The 17,326-nt window shown below is 39.5% G+C and overlaps 1 protein-coding gene across 7 annotated transcripts in view; it reads left to right on the top strand.

Annotated features, from left to right (window-relative positions):
• Window positions 1-17,326, top strand: part of CLDN16 (claudin 16) — a 127,839-nt gene that overhangs the window by 85,213 nt on the left and 25,300 nt on the right. For 4 of the 7 annotated variants that reach the window (XM_060419381.1, XM_060419372.1, XM_060419375.1 and 1 more), the window contains one exon: window positions 181-257. In XM_060419381.1, coding sequence (XP_060275364.1) covers window positions 252-257 — 6 coding nt within the window. In that variant the 5' untranslated portion in view covers window positions 181-251. Of the gene's footprint in view, window positions 1-180; window positions 323-15,685; window positions 17,037-17,326 lie in introns of all 7 variants that reach the window. The other 3 variants (XM_012097145.4, XM_060419366.1, XM_060419367.1) reach the window with 1 other exon arrangement.

Raw genomic sequence — 17,326 nt, 5'->3', positions numbered from 1 at the left:
CTTAATGCCTGTAGGGCCAAACTTGTAAGTTCTCAGCAAGTTCCATGAATTGCGTTAGAGCTGAAAAAGTTCACAGCTCTGAAGGAGGCCGCTGAAAGGAATGGCATGTTGACTGTTTACTTTCTTCTTCTCCTGGTCTTTCTAATATCACAAAGCACTCTATTTCCTATCTCTCTGCAGGACTGGACTCGCTGTTGGCCATCTATTTGAAAAAAAAATCCTCTCGTGGTTGAACAGAATATGTGCAGCACATGGAGGTCAGCATGTAAGATTCTTGAGCTCTCATCCATATCTAGACACCAACTTATCTACCTAGATCCAGGTACATCACTTGTTAGACTTCATTTTTCAGTTGAAACTATTTTTAAAAAATTCAGCAATACCAGAAAAGAGTTAGAAAAGAGTTTTTTTATTGTTGTCTTTTTTAAAAGACTGAAGGCTACAATACCTAAAAGAAGATTTTAAAAAGTTTATACACACTATATGCTGCATTTTAATTCTAGATTTGCTATAATTTAAGCATTTTTAATAAGAATATAACCAAAGATTAATTAGAGTTAACATTGTATGTGGTATCTTCAGATTAAAAGTAGCAGAATAGGGAACAGTTAAATAAGTTTAAGTGGCATTACAGATTTATATCTAAGCCATGTTTCTTTATTAAAAGGGGTGTATGTTTACAAAACTTTCAAAGACCTCTTGTGTGTTATTGTGAATTACTCTATTTCTGTTTTTCTCCTTCCTGTGTCTCTCCCTATCATTTTTATACACTCAGAATGAGTGTTCAAACTTCAGTTCAGTGAAACACACTTTAAGGTAAATGGTAAGTAGTCATACCTTTTCCGTTCACATATAATTCTCTAAGGTCAAATAAATGGTATTTGCTTGAAAACTTAACTGACAGCATTTTTGCAAATGTTAACTGACTAAGGGGATTTAGGCTGTGTTATTCTGTTTTGAAGACTTAGCATTTAATTTTGTTTCAACCCCTGCATTCTTTGGAATGTCAGGATTATGAGTATAGCCTCATTAGATATCTGAATTAGGTCATACTGGAAAAAACCCTTGGCCACGCAGGAGCTCAGGAAAGGGAGACCCACATGAAGCAAGGAAGAGAAAATGCTTCAGATATGAATGGGACTTATAAAGGAAGAATCCAGTTTGTTTTGTGTTGTGGCCCGTTTACATTTAAGAGATTTAGACTTTTCTATTTAAAGAGGATGACAGAAAAGAATAGAGTGTAATGGTGCTACTTAAAATTATGGACATTACTTGAGCCAAATGATCTTTCACACACTTATTAATTATTTATCTCTTTATTCAGCATTTAGTTGATTCTCTTCAAGCATCTACTCTCTACCTAACAAGGTATTTGTGAGTTAATCCAAAAACAAGTGCCTCATATGTTTTCTAGTTTTAGTCGATTCACCTTTTTCAACTTAAATGTTACCTTCTTCTGGTTATGTTTGTTCTCTAAACCTTGTCCATTATTCACTCTTGCTTGAGATTAGCTTTTCCTTTTACAAAATCCTTGATTGGTTACCTAGTTACAAATTTATGTCTCTGTTGTCTCAGTATTTTGTTTCAGGTTTTCACATCTGCAGCAGTAAACCCAGTAACCACTTCCTTCACTTCAAGTCTCACAAGCTATTCTCACTTACTGTTTTTACTGACAGGTCCTGCTTGACATAGTTTAGAACTGAGGAGACATTAAGTTTGGCTGATTGAGGCACAGTTTGCAAACTAATCCACATCACTGCCTTCAGAATAAATTTTACTGAAATCATCTCTTACAGATTTACTTATTATTAAGAATTTATCTCCCTGTTCTATTACACTGATTACGTTCTAGTCCAAAGCTCTGAAACCTCATCTCTCTTCCTGTTGGAGATGTGTGTGTGTGTGTGTATATATGTATGTGTGTGTGTGTGTACGTGTGTGTATCTTACATATTGATATGAGTGTGCTCCTCATAAAGTTTGGGAATCAAAACTCTGCATGTGAGATCAACTTTAAGATTATTGGATATATTTCTGCCTGTTATATGTTATGTAGTCATAAGGCTTTTATTTATTTTAGGAATGTGAAAGGTTAGAGAATTAAATAAAATTTTGGTTTAATTCAAAAAGTATAGGTAGGATAAACTGATCCCAAAATTGAAAAAGACTTAGTCTCTAACACTGAGGGCTCAGAACTCAGTGGGAAAGATATACAAATACATAAATATAAGTCAGGCTAAAAAGTGTTACAGGGCTTCCCTACTAGCTCAGTCAGTAAAGAATCTGCCTGCAATGCAGGAGACCCGGGTCCAATTCCTGGGTCGGGAAGATTCCCTGGAGAAGGAAATGGCAATCTACTCCAGCATTCTTGCCTGGAAAATTCCATGGACAGTGGAGCCTGGTGGGTACAGTTCATGGGGTAGCAAGAGTTGGACGCAACTTAGCGACTAAACCACATAAAGTGTTACAAGAGAAAAAGAAAAATATCTGCCATAGTATTATACAGCAGGAAAAGATTAACCAAGAGGATCTCAAAAGGTTATCAGAAAGTGAAAGCATATATATGCTTATGTGTAGGCAGAGAAAACAATTTAAGCAAAGAAATGGATGATTTGCCAACTTCTTTTATTCATTTATTCCTCCGGTGCTTATTACTGGTCTAATGCTAGCTGGCATCAGAGAGGTGGAAGGAATGTCTTTGCTGATAAGGAGCTCTTGACCTGGTATGGAGGAGAGATTAAAAGGAAAGTTATCTATGACAGTGATTTCCCAGAAACTCCAGGGGATATTTTAAGAAATTATGATTCCTGTAAATCACAATCTCTCTGGGTGTCTGCTTTTTGGTAACAACTATGCAGGTGATTCAGACGAGCAAAGTTTTGGAGTCAACCAGCTATGAAATAATGAAACCTGAGTCTAGAAGGAGGCAGAGGGAATTAGTTAAGTGGTGAGGAGAGGGGAAGCGCAAGGATCTTCCAGGTAGAGGGAAGAGCATTTTCCAGGTCTTGGAGAGATAGTTATTGGTTCAGAAGAACATGCCTGCACCTAAGAAGTCATAACAGGTGAACCTAGAGAAGCAGAGAAGTGTCAAATTGAGAGAGCTCTTGTGTGCCATTCTAAACAATTTGTATTTTATCCACAGAGTGATGAGAATCTTTAAAAGGGTAGTGGAGAGCAATGTGGTAGAGGAGGCACAAGGAATTACTGCTAATGTATTTGATTCTGAAAGCTTTTTTTTTTTTCACTAATGTTTGAATTTTGTAGTTAAACATTTCACTAAAATGGAGGAGTCACATGATTGATCTTCTGTCATAAGAATTTCCATCCTTGGGCTCCACTTTGGGCTTTATCACTTTTAGTTAGTTTCATCTCTGTGTGTCAGTTTAGCTAAGCAGACTTCAGTTGGTCCATGGTTAAGTAAATAAAATCACACCTAATACCAATGTTTTGCTATTCTGTTTAAAGCCTCCTTAGATATGTAAGTAAATTTATTGTTATTAGTTTGTATCTACATATGTAGTTAATAATCATGATATGCTAAGTGAAAGTGAAGTCACTCAGTCATGTCCGACTCTTTCCGACCCTATGGACTATAACCTGCCAGGCTCCTCCATCCATGGGATTTTCCAGGCAAGAATACTGGAGTGGGTTGCCATTTTCTTTTCCAGGGGATTTTCCCAACCTAGGAATCGAACTCAGGTCTCCCGCATTGTGGGCAGACTTTTTACCCTCTGAGCCACAAGGGAATCACAATATGCTAAAATATGTGTATTCTAATTAGTGATCTCTGATTACAAAACAATCCAATAAAATTAAATTCTTAAGCACTTGCTATAAGCAAGATGTCTGTGCAATACTGCAGGTGATAAGAGGATGAGGTTCTCATTCTAATCATGTGTTTCTTTATCCATAAATGTATACTAGAACTACCTCTTGCACTTGTTGGGAGAATGTAAAAACATAACACTCAAAAATCAACCAGCTTAGTCCATAGCATATAATAAGCCCCCAATAAGTCTTTTACCAGCTAAGAGCTAATTAATATTGATTCAAAGAGAGATTACATACAATTGAGCCTCTCAATACACTCAAACGATGAGAACATTTGAGAAGATCCTGGAAGATGGAAGAAGATCTCAGTGGATAGGTTTGGGAGACAAGAGAGAGAAGAGACAAGAGTGGGAGGAGAAGATTTTTCTGAAGGAGGGTAGAACTTCACAGCATTTATACATGTGCATAAAACAGGACATAAAGTACATCAGAACTGCCCATCCTTCATGAGTGATGTCACTGCCTCCCTGAGGGCAGATTGGTTGAAACTATATCACTGATAAATTCAAATGAGTAAAATGCCTTGCTTCGTAGTTTCAGTAGAGAGCTTTCATTGTACCAGTATGATGATACAAATACCATGACTGCCAGGTCCTGATTCTTGCCTATTCAATGGTGGTTATGATGGATCTTACATCTGACTCATGCTTGAGGATTAAGGAGTCAGGATGTTGGACAGGTGACAGATAGAGTGGGATTGTCCCTGAACACTTGCCAGGTTTGAGTAGGCCTGTTCTCCTCGGGAGGACTTCCATTTCCCTGACTCATCTCCATTGACTCTTAGAGTTTCCACTGGATGCTTGCCTGTGCTCCACTTTGATGCTCTTGGATCCTAACTCTGATTCTGCCACTTTCTAGCTCTATCGAGATGGGTAAGTCACTGATCAAATAGCCCTTATGTTCCTCACCTGTAAAATGGTGATATGATGCCTCTCCAATTGTGTCTTTAATACAAAATGAAATAATATAAATGAAAATATCTAAAAACTGCAAATAAATATGACTAAAATTAGAAATGTTGATACAGTTTTTTCATTAATTATTTAAGCACTGGTATATAGACATTTTTGCTCATTTGAGGCATAGCTAAAGAAATATACTTGAGATTTTGTCTTAAAACTAACATGATGTCTGACACATGCAACTAATTCATTTTTTCATTCAACATGTATTTATTGAAACCTAGCATTTAATAAAGCTAGTCAACACAGTTCCTATTTCCAAGGGGGCATACATTCTTAAATAAACAGATAAACGTCCCCAGCAAGTGTGCTTCTACAATGATGCCATCATTGCACTGGATATTGTGGGACATTTAAAACATAGGCAAAAACAAAAAACAAAAAAAACAAGGATTCTTGCTTGCTTACTGGTGTTTGCCTCAAACTCATTTCTCAATAATGTGATGCACATTCACCCTCCCTCTTTTTTTCCAAGATGTTTAATTTGTCTGCTCCTTTCTTTTATGTTTAATGAATTATCATGATATTAGAACCAGATCAGCCATCTTGTCTTTCATGAAGCATTTTGTAATTGCCTAGAGATACCAATCACTCCATCATTTATACTCCTAAAACATTTTTCAAAAACAGATATTTCAACAAAGGATTGGTCTTCCTTTCTATATTTATGTATCTATCTATCTCTTCTCCCAAACAATTGTAAACTTCATGAATGGTGCTTTATTAATGTTTGGATATGAAGTACTTAATGTGTGCCTGATGTTTTCTACTTGGTAATTTTTTTGTGTGTGTTTGTTAAGCATCATCTGGAGACATTAAGCTAATATATAGAAACCTTGAAATAATGGCATGCTAAACTGACAACCCACTCCAGTGTTCTTGCCTGGAGAATCCCAGGGAGGGGGAGCCTGGTGGGCTGCCGTCTATGGGGTTGTACAGAGTCGGACACGACTGAAGTGACTTAGCAGCAGCAGCAAACTATGTGGTTATTGATTACATATCAAACAGAGGAGAGTGAGCTAAAAATATCACATCAGGCTTTGTAAAGTTAATATTCATCCCTTGATTGAATATTCAGTTCAGTTCAGTCGCTCAGTCATGTCCAACTCTTTGCAATCCCATGAACCACAGCACGCCAGGCCTCCCTGTCCATCACCAACTCCCGGAGTTTACCCAAACACATGTCCATTGACTCAGCGATGCCATCCAACTATCTCATCCTCTGTTGTCCCCTTCTCCTCCCACCCTCAATCTTTCCCAGCATCAGGGTCTTTTCAAATGAGTCAGTTCTTTGCATCAGGTGGCCAAAGTATTGGAGTTTCAGCTTTATTAGGGTTATAATAAATGGCCAGAAAAATAAAAAACATTCCATCCAGGAGAAATAGCACAAACATATGTTCAGAGACAGAAGTGACCACAGGTTAAGAAAAAATTGCATAATGTCTAGAATGAAACTCTATTGAGAAAGATTGAGTGAGCAAAGAGGAGTGAAATATAATCTTCTTCAGTTCAGTTCAATTCAGTCGCTCAATCGTGTCCGACTCTTTGCGACCCATGAATCATAGCATGCCAGGCCTCCCTGTCCATCATCAACTCTTGGAGTTTACTCAAACTCATGTCCATCAAGTCAGTGATGTCATCCAGCCATCTCATCCTCTGTCATCCCCTCTCTTCCTGCCCCCAATCCCTCCCAGCATCAGGGGCTTTTCCAATAAGTCAACTCTTCGCATGAGGTGGCCAGAGTATTGGAGTTTCAGCTTTAGCATCAGTCCTTTCAATGAACACCCAGGACTGGTCTCCTTTAGAATGGACTGGTTGGATCTCCTTGCAGTCCAAGGGACTCTCAAGAGTCTTCTCCAACACCACAGTTCAAAAGCATCAATTCTTCGGTGCTCAGCTTTCTTCACAGTCCAACTCTCACATACATACATGACTAACTGGAAAAACCATAGCCTTGACTAGACAGACGTTAGTTGGCCAAGTAATGTCTCTGCTTTTGAATATGCTATCTAGGGTGGTCATAACTTTTCTTCCAAGGAGTAAGTGTCTCTTAATTTCATGGCTGCAGTCACCATCTGCACTGATTTTGGAGCCCCCCAAAATAAAATCTGACACTGTTTCCACTGTTTCCCCATCTATTTCCCATGAAGTGATGGGACCAGATGCCATGATCTTCGTTTTCTGAATGTTGAGCTTTAAGCCAACTTTTTCACTCTCCTCTTTCACTTTCAACAAGAGGCTTTTTAGCTCCTCTTCACTTTCTGCCATAAGGATGGTGTCATCTGCATATCTGAGGTGATTGATATTTCTCCTGGCAATCTTGATTCTAGCTTGTGCTTCATCCAGCCCAGTGTTTCTCATGATGTACTCTGCATATAAGTTAAATAAGCAAGGTGACAATATACAGCCTTGACATACTCCTTTTCCTATTTGGAAGCAGTCTGTTGTTCCATGTCCAGTTCTAACTGTTGCTTCCTGACCTGCATATAGGTTTCTCAAGAGGCAGGTCAGGTGGTCTGGTATTCCCATCTCTTTCAGAATTTTCCACAGTTTATTGTGATCCACACAGTCAAAGGCTTTTGCATAGTCAATAAAGCAGAAAGAGATGTTTTTCTGGAACTGTCTTGCTTTTCCATGATCCAGCGGATGTTGGCAATTCGATCTCTTGTTCCTCTGCCTTTTCTAAAACAAGCTTGAACGTTTGGAAGTTCATGGTTCATGTATTGCTGAAGCCTGGCTTGAAGAATTTTGAGCATTACTTTACTAGTGTGTGAGATGAGTGCAATTGTGCCGTACTTTGAACATTCTTTGGCATTGCCTTTCTTTGGGATTGAAATGAAAACTGACCTTTTCCAGTCCTGTGGCCACTGCTGAGTTTTCCAAATTTGCTGGCATAATGAGTGCGGCACTTTCACAGCATCATCTTTTAGGATTTGAAATAGCTCAACTGGAATTCCGTCACCTCCACTAGCTTTGTTTGTAGTGATGCTTTCTAAGGCCCTCTTGACTTCACATCATGAGATATCTATTAGGGTTCTCCAGAGAAACACGCGCGCACACACACACACACACACACACACACACACACACACACACACTGGATTTTGGAGGTGGGCAAGTCAAATTCCAAGATCTGCTTGATGAGTAGGCAAGCTGGAGACCCTGAAAAATCCTAGGTCCAATGTCCAAAGCTCTGAAGACCAAGAAAGCCACTGGTATATTTTTCATTTTAATGTTGGAAGTCTCTAGACCCAAGTTTAGCTTCAGTCAAGACGCTAACAGATGAGGAAAGCTAACATTCCAATTCTATTGCAGTCTGGCAGGAAGAATTCTCTCTTTTTTGGGGGATGACCAGCCTTTTTTGTTCTACTCACGCCTTCAATGGATTAATAAAGGCCCACTCATGTTAGCCCCATGTCTGACATAAATCTGCTTGATTTAATGCACTGATTTAAATGTTAATCTTACCCCCAAACACCCTCACATTTGGATATTTTTACCAAATGTCTGGTCACTCTATGGCTCAATCATTTTGGTAGAGAGAGTTAACTATCAAAAGATGTATAGAGGAAATAGTAGAAAGATAATTTCATTCAGTATTATTGATAAGAGGTTTTATGAAAAAGATGTCTTGAAGGATATGTAAATTTGAGATAAGTAGATTTTGGATTTTAGTAGGGGTCATTCCTGATGACAAAGCAGCATGAACAAAGGTATAATTCAGGAAAGGAGAGGATATTTGTGGTTCTGGCAATAGTCACTTACATGGAGCATCGCTTAGGATGCAAAGAGGGAGTGGCAGAGTGACCCAACCTTACCTCCTCTCCCCTGAACAATCAAGACCTTTGAGTTTCTATTTTCTTCTCACTCTCTCCTGCTTTTCCTGATCAAATTTGACCATGAAAATACTGTTGGAAAAATTATGAAGATTAAAAAATGTAGGACTGCAAATTTACTTCTAAATTAGTAGAATTTTAGCTCACCTGCCAAAGAATCAGAGAGACAACAAAGGCCTGGAGGTACCTTCCCTCTGTGGACAGAAGGAAATAAGTCTGCAGATTAACTGGTACAAGATAGGGTCCCTGGGGCCAGAGCTGAGTAGAATACAATGGAGGTTATTCAGATTGGCAAGGAGGGTGGGCATGAGCTGTGTCCTAGGGAGCACCAAAAGCTAGGGAATACAGTCAGCTTCTAAGTCTGAAAGGTCCATGGTGGGATTTCAATGACAGATAAACTCCAAAGACTTTGAATCCAGGAAGACAGGGCAGTGGTACAGGATGATGTGGGGCAAAGTGCTAGAGACAGAGTGAAGAGGGAGGACCCAAAATAGTTTTCTGAAATATAATTAATTGACTAGAACTTGTTTCTGTTAGTTTCTTCACACCTGGTAGATCACTCTGGTTTAAAGGCTGAAGATTAGGGCAGATAGGAATTAATTTTATATATAGCAGTAAAAAGAGATGCTACCTGACCTGCCTACTACTTGACCACTCTTGCTCCCTTGTCTAAAACCTGCAGTGGCTGTCAATAATTGTATGTTGATCCATGCTCCTTAACCTAGGATTGAAGATCTTCTGTGATGATGCCACTCCAGCTCTCTTTTCCTCTACTGTCCTAAACATACACATAACTCTGGGCATAGCAGAGCACTCAGTGATTCTTCATCTTATACTTTGTCCTTCTGCCTCTAGACCCTTGATAATGTTATTATCACTGATATCATCTCTCACCAGTATATTGAATGAAACCCCAAATTTGCCATCTGCTGTCTTAGATAAGGGCTTTGTGCAATTTTCATTCCAAATGAGCTAAGAATACATCAGTTAAGACAACTGGATTATAAAGCTGAGCACGAGGACAATGACAAGGATACAACTCAACAGTATATAAGCGCATCGCCTACAGTTTCAGTGTTTTCCTACTCAATGTGGACTAAGTATACAGTGAACTTTCACTGTAAATATATTCATCCTTAATATAGGCTTTGTAATTTAAAAAAGATGAAACTGATTCATAGGTGAATGCTTAAATATGTGGAAAGGAAATAAGAGGAAGTAGAAAATGATGAGAAAAAAATTGTAATAGTTGAATGTGCTTGAGTCAATTAAAAGATGTTCAAATTGTAAGATAACTGATTTTGATATATTTATTTGAAACCACTTTAGTAATGAAAATAAGGATATATGTGGAAGGATACAAGCCATTCAAGAGAAAAGTTTCATGTTAGGATGGCTTCCTGAGCTACCAGTTAACCCATAGGGAGTAAAACACTACCATTTGACACTGGGTTTATTACGTTGCGGTTCACCCGAAGCACCATTGATATCTTAATCGTACTGTACCATAATGAAAATTTTGGTTTTCAAGGGGAAATAAGTTACAGAATGAATAATGATGTATGCATGGCCGCTGAATTTGAGGTGTGGTTATTGATGAATGATTCACTGAGTCATCTCTGAGGTTTGGCTTAAGAAGGCCTCATATTCTATGTAGGGTAAGAGATAAATTAGGAATACAAATTTTATAGGACCCCATGCTCTCCAAGCATTCTCTGAATCAGAGTTCAATTATCCCACCATGAACTGACACAGGAACCTTTGTCAATGGTAATCCTTTCTGTTTGAACATCTCCAGTATTAAAGAACCCATCAGACCAGACCACTTTCTTTTCAGTCAGTTCTGATTGTTGGCAATTCTTCCTGAATTGAGCATAGCTCTTCCTTTCTGTGCATTTACAATATTTTGTTATGTTCTCTGAAGCCTCCTGGAAAGATTATTATTCATTTCCCATTTGACAACCCTTCTACCATTTAAAACTGACCGTCATGTTTGCTCTCCCCTTTATTAAGATTTTAAATATCCTCTTCTTCCTAACTTCCTTCAGTTATAATTAATATAAGATGGTTGTCAATCTCCTCACTTACTTCACTAACTGGAACCTTCTCCTCTAGGTGAGCTTAGGTCCATCTTAAATGAGACTCATGAGCAGACACATGAGCAAACACAGTAAATCCAGTTGGGGTCTAGCTAAGATGAACACAGGAATTTCAGTTTAACACAAAGAAAGCCTGTGTACTAGGTTTTCCAGTTGGAACTGTTTTAGTCCCAGTTTCGACTGAAGTCACTAGACAGTAAATACCACATTCCAAAATGAGATGAGGGACCCCATGCAGGAGTTGCAAAAGAGTTGTCTTTGAACCAGTTTTGCAACTCTTAGTGGGCTAACTATCTCCACCCTTCTTACCCTTCTCAATCTCGCCACACACATACAAAAAAAAGACAGTTATCTCCAAGAAAAGAAATGGATATTAGGAGAGATTTTCAGAAAGTTCTTGATATGTATTGAGCCCCACTTCCCTGCCTCCAAGGAGGAGAGTTCTTGCACCTTAGTTTAAGCCCAGAGAAAGGAATTTCAGCTCATCTGCACTGAGAACCTGGTGTTTGTTCCCTGAACCTGGAGAGACCTAGTGGACTGCTGTCCATCTTTGGGTCCAAGAAACCTAAGGGGTGGAGACTGTGGTAGGCACATTGCTATGAGGCCTGCACAAAGGAGGATTAGCTGCAAAAGGTTTGGCCATTGTGAAGAGTACAGATGTTTATATAACTGGAATGACGCTGTGTCTTTGTGCCTTGAAATGACTGCTAGAATTTATATTACCCAATAATGACAGCAATATCACGGGACTTATCCTAGATTTTATCCAAGTGGTAGGCAAAGAATTGGCTAAAATGAATGTATTTGAAAGGACTGTGGGAGAGAAAAATGAGATTGCTTCATGATTACACCTTCTGTTTCCTCTGTGTTCAGTTGACTAAGTTGTTTTACCTATCTATATATCTATCTATGTATGTATTACGTCTATGTGTATGTACATAGATATGCATAGGCATACACAAATACATACCTGTACACACATGTATATCCATATATATGGCACATCTGAAGAAGAGCAAGATTGTAATGTAAAAAAATAGTAGCTATAGCTTATTGATTATTATGTTTCAGGCCCTGTCTGAAGACCTTTACAAATATTATTTATTTTTCATAGTCAACTTAGACAGAATTTGTCATTTTCATTTTATTGAGCCAGCTATTAATTACGTAGCAAATAGTGTGCCCATGAGCTCACGTATGTTAAGTGGCTTAGCCTGAACTTGAGTCTGCTGACTCTGAGGACCAAACTCTTTTACCATGGATTTATTTTGCCGTTAGATGTAGGCAGTATGGTGTTTGACAGCAGCAACTGATTTTATTATGTGCATTTTTCCAGTGAGCATTGGGCAATTAAAAAATAGTGAAAAGATTATTCATAAGATGTGGTATAAATCAGCTTATTTTTCCTAAGAACATATAATGAACATAGAAGGAACAGCGTGTGATACTAACAGAAACAAGAGCACAAAAACAACTTGCTGGTTTTCCCAGCTGAAAATGCAGAGCTGCTTCCGCCTGCAGGCCAAAGGAGCAATTGCAAGATTTCCATCTGAGCTGAGATGCGGAGTCAGGGTGCTAGGCTGAGGGCACCGATCCCTTCATCACCAGGTGGCTCTAAATCTTCAATCGGGAGTCATTCAAATGCTGGGCCAGTGGGAACATGGTGTTTATGAATCAACCACAATGTCTTAGGGATCCTGAGGAACGAACAGCTATGGAGCTGCAAGTGTAATGGAGCCGCCCTTGTCGGCCCAGTATTTATCCTGAGGAATGCTGGTTGATTCTGAAGGACAAAGTCTACTATTCCCTTCTCTTCTGTCAAATGTGAGAGCTGTGAGAAGTAAATAGAATGTATCACCTAGTTGCTGAGAGCTTGCTATGAGGGGTGGGGGGGCAGACTTTTAAGCACTTGAGGGTAGATTGGTCAACAAAACAAAACTGTCTGTCTTCATGGAGCTTAGATGAGACCATGGGTTTGAAAATATTTTGTAAACACTGCTGGGTCCCTTGCAGAGTGATGACTGTCCCTCATGTTTATACTACACTGGGAAACCCCTGCATGTTTCTAACCAATGTGCCTCTATATTACACTTGGAAGCGGTACTGTCACTCAGTTGGCTGAACAGAACTCTTCACTCCCTCTCGTGTGCCAGGTTCCAGGCCACTCACTGCACCTTCTCAAGGATAGGAACCAGAGCTTCCGTACTCTATTTTCTCTGTCTCCAGAATCTAGCATAGTACTGCTCGGAGTAGGCTGTATGTGTGCTGAATGGAATGGAGCTAACCTAGGATTGAGTTGATAAAGCTAAGTATTAGAATCTAGAGCATGCGGAGAATGAATGGATTTAATTATATAGACTCATGAATGGTTTTTTGCTTTTGTTTTTGTCTTATTGAAGTGTAATTAATTTACAATGTTGTGTTAGTTTCAAGGTAAAGAAACTCCCTGCATTGCAGGAGACCTGGGTTTGATCCCTGGGTTGGGAAGTGAGTAGTAACCCACTCCAGTATTCTTGCCCTCGTCCCTGTCCTTGAGAAGCTGCAGTGAGTGGCCCGGTGAGTGGCCCAAAACCTGGAACACAAGAGGCAGTTAAGTGTTCCATTCAGCCAGCTCTGAGTACAACCTGGAGAATTCCATAGACAGAGCAGCCTGGCAGGCTACTGTCCACAGGGTTGCAAAGAGTTGGACATGACTGAGTAACTAACACTTTCACACTTCACACACATACACACACACACACGCACACACACACGGGGCTTCCCAGGTGGTAAAGAACTAGCCTGCCAATGCAGGAGACATAAGAGATGCAGGTTTGATCCCTAGGTTGGGAAGATCCCCTGAAGAAGGTCATGGCAATCCACTCCAGTATTTTTGCCTGGAGAATCCCATGGACAGAGGAGTGCAGCGGGCTACAGTCCATGGGATCGCAAAGAGTTGGACATGACTGAAGCAACTTAGCACATATTTTGTATATCCTTTTTTCGGATTTTTTTCCATCATGCCTATTATAAGATACTGAATATAGTTCCCTGTGCTATATAGTAGGTCCTTGTTGTTTACTTACTTTATATATAGGAGTGTGTATATGTTAATCCCAAGCTCCTATTTAGCCTCTTCCCCTCTGCTATGCCCTCTGGCAGCAATCAGTTTGTTTTCTGTACTCATGAATGGTTCATTCTGCACCTGCGCCTCCGTCCTCATGGCTCCCAGCACATCTGTCTTCTCCTTTGAGGTGCACTCAGACCAAACCTGTGATATCCTTCTTACTCATTGGTTAATCTGCATGGCTCTCCTTTCTTGGATCTCCTGTCATATGATGGACTCACCCATAGAAATTAACCTTTAAACATGCTTGTCTTATGTTACCCTCTGAAAGTACTATACTTTGATTCAGGAATAAGTCTATGGTAATATTAGTAGTCGCCCAATCCTTAACCACATACAACATCCAGTACAACTTGGGGAATGAAATAAGCTACAGCCTACGTTTTTCTTGTGAAAGAATCTCTGATTTCCAGATATGTGTGTGTGTGTGTGTGTGTGTACATGTATATGTTTGCATACATAGTGCATGCATGGTGCCCAGTTTGTTTTTTTTCATTTCATCTTCTCTATTCAGTTCTGATATTTGAATTTGGGACCTAATATAGCAGTAATTAAGGAAGAGTTGGTACCAAAGATGTGATTCTGGTATCCCCCTTTCCACAGCTTTGTCTGTCAGCTGTAATATAGTGTAAAAGTGTTAGTCACTCAGTCCTGCAACCCCAAGGACTGTGGCCTTCCAGGCTCCTCTGTCCATGGAACTATAGTATATGACTCTGTAAAGTACCATGCTGGTTTTAATGCTGATTTTTCTTCTCTTCCTAATCCTTCTAAGCATGGTTGGCTGGCTCAGAATCAGAATTTTGTATAAAACATTTACAAAATGTGAACTCTTGGCTTTCATTCCAAATTTCCCCAATCCAAATCTCTGAGGCTGGAGCTCCAAGGTCTGCATTTATAACAAGTGGCTTTGGAGATTCCAGTGTGTACTCAAGTTTAAGAACCATTGCCCTGGGGTGCATTGTTAGGAGGAAAAGTACATTGTGAAAGGTCCCAGGGTGGCAAGCTAGCAGCCAAGTCCAGGACTTTTCCTGTAATGGGCATGTGCTTCTGGAATTGGTTTCCTTGCCCAGATCAACAGAGCATGAGCATTTTAGATTTTAGGGCACAGGGACAGACTCACTTATGGCTCACGAAGCAGCATGTGTTGGTTGTAGCTGCCTTACACTATAGGAAACTCCATTCTTTGAGGGAGCACTTTAAAAATAAGTATTCTTTTCTCCAATTATTAAGTAAAATAAGACAAATAAAGTAAATAAAAGAATTTGTAATGCACCAACTAATGACAACTACTGACATATATGTATGTATACATTTATATATATATATGTATATACATACACATAGCCTTGTTTATGGCAATAAATAGACATATTCCACATATGGCTTTACAAAAGCTCTCACATTTATATTTACATTCTCTACTTCTGAACACAAATCAATTAAAGTTAGAAAACAAGAAACTTTAGTCACAAACGTATATTATTTTAATATATACTTGAAGGATGTTTTATCAATACTGATTTTAGCCGTTTACCCTAAATATTATAACTGAATCATTAAGTGGAAAAAAGTAATCCCTTCCTCAGCTGTCACTAAAATAACTATCTTGGTAGCTGATTCTTCCCAGAGTAATGACCTATTTCTAATCCTTTTCTCTTGTTCCTCTTTCTCTTTCTCTCTCAGTCTCTCTCTCCCTGTCTTTCTCCTTCCTTCCCTTGCATTAAGACCCACATAAATTGTTTTAAATGTTGATTTACAAATCTGTATTTTAGTGTAGAAAGATCTGTCTAATGATGATTGAATGTTCTTTTAAGTATTTTAAAAATACCACTAGTTATGGCATATTTATCAGCTTTCCTAGGACTCAGATGGTAAAGAATCTGCCTACAACTCTGCAGGAGACCCAGTTTCAATCCCTGAGTGTCTGGAAGATCCGCTGGAGAAGGGAATGGATACTCACGCCTGTATTCTTGCCTCGAAAATTCCCATGGATAGACGAACCTGGCAGGTTACAGTCCATGGTATCACAAAGAGCCAGACATACTGAATGCATTCCCTTTGCTTCTTTGAGCATTTATACTCAATAAGGCTATGAAATTCAAGTTACCCATGCTATATTGCACACTTAAAATAAATTCTTTTATTCTAGCACACACAGTTTCTTTTTCAAGCATCTTTTCAAACATTGGTTTATGGGGAAAAAGTAATCATATAGGGAATTCTTGGTCATGTTAATATTTACCATTTAGCTATTTTGTCTGACACTATTATAAATGATTTACAGACACAATATTATTTTGTTTTCCCAAGCACGTCATGATGTCTGCTTGTATTAATATCCTCATTTTACAGAAACTGGAGCCCAAGCGCCTTCAGCCTATAAACTTCAGAACAAGGATTTATACCCTGAGCTGTCTGGATTAAAATGAGTACTCTTTCCCACTGAATGATGTCAAAAGGTTAGGAGCTATGGCTCTACCTGGGGCCCAGGTGCTTGGGAACCCTTTATGGGCTGTTCTGCCCAGCACTTTGGAATGCAAACTCCCTTGAGCAAGCCCTTGTTGGCATAGTTTCACCAGTAGCCTGTCTTAGGTAGTTAGCGAATATTAAAATAGTCCTAATAATAAAATAGCGCTTGGTCAACCGTGTAGCCCCCTTACTGAGGGGAGGAGGAGAATAGCTCACTTTCCCTGGAGGGCCTGAGAAAGATCAGTTTACAGGCGTCAGCATGGGGTGTAACCCTTCTTCCTTCTCTCCATCTTGACGCTGGCACGTGCTTCTTGTGACCATCATCTCCCATTAGCCCACGGTCTGGGCAGAAACCATGAACAGGGCTCTTTTTCTCCCCCACCTATAACATACTCAGTCCTTTCACTGACCTGGCTTCTGATTGGAGGCTGGTTGCTGCAGATAATGACCTCCAAGACCCCTCTGTGGGTTGCAGCCTGTTTGTTAAGACACCTGCAGCGGGGAGCGAGGAAAAGGAAAAGAGCAGTATTTTCAACATCCCCAGGAACCAGAAGCACAGAAGACTGGGCCCAGGGCTGGCAGCTTCCCATGTGTCCTTTCCAGACAGTCTGCTCGCTAGGATGAGGGATCTTCTTCAGTATGTTGCCTGCTTCTTTGCGTTTTTCTCCGCTGGGTTCTTGGTCGTGGCCACCTGGACAGACTGTTGGATGGTGAATGCAGATGACTCCCTGGAGGTAAGAAGTCAGTAGATTCTTTCACTGACCCAAGTCCGTCCAACTTTTCTCTAAGCCCCCTGTCACATTACATTCTAGGACTAGTGATTGTAGTACTAGCCAAAGTGGACAGACTTATTCCTTACTTGGTACTTACTAAGTCTTTACATTATTAACTTATTTAATACACACAGCTCATCTATGGGGTAGGTATTGTTATCCCATTTTACAGATGAGGTAACTGGATAATCTCCCTTTTTTAATAAAGATAAACTCATACAAGCATAATTATATAAGCTTTCCAGAAACAC

The sequence above is a fragment of the Ovis aries genome, chromosome 1, assembly GCF_016772045.2.
Source record: "Ovis aries strain OAR_USU_Benz2616 breed Rambouillet chromosome 1, ARS-UI_Ramb_v3.0, whole genome shotgun sequence".
NCBI lineage: Eukaryota > Metazoa > Chordata > Mammalia > Artiodactyla > Bovidae > Ovis > Ovis aries.
Note: the sequence above shows the minus strand (reverse complement) of the source record. Positions and strands in the feature narration are given on the sequence as shown.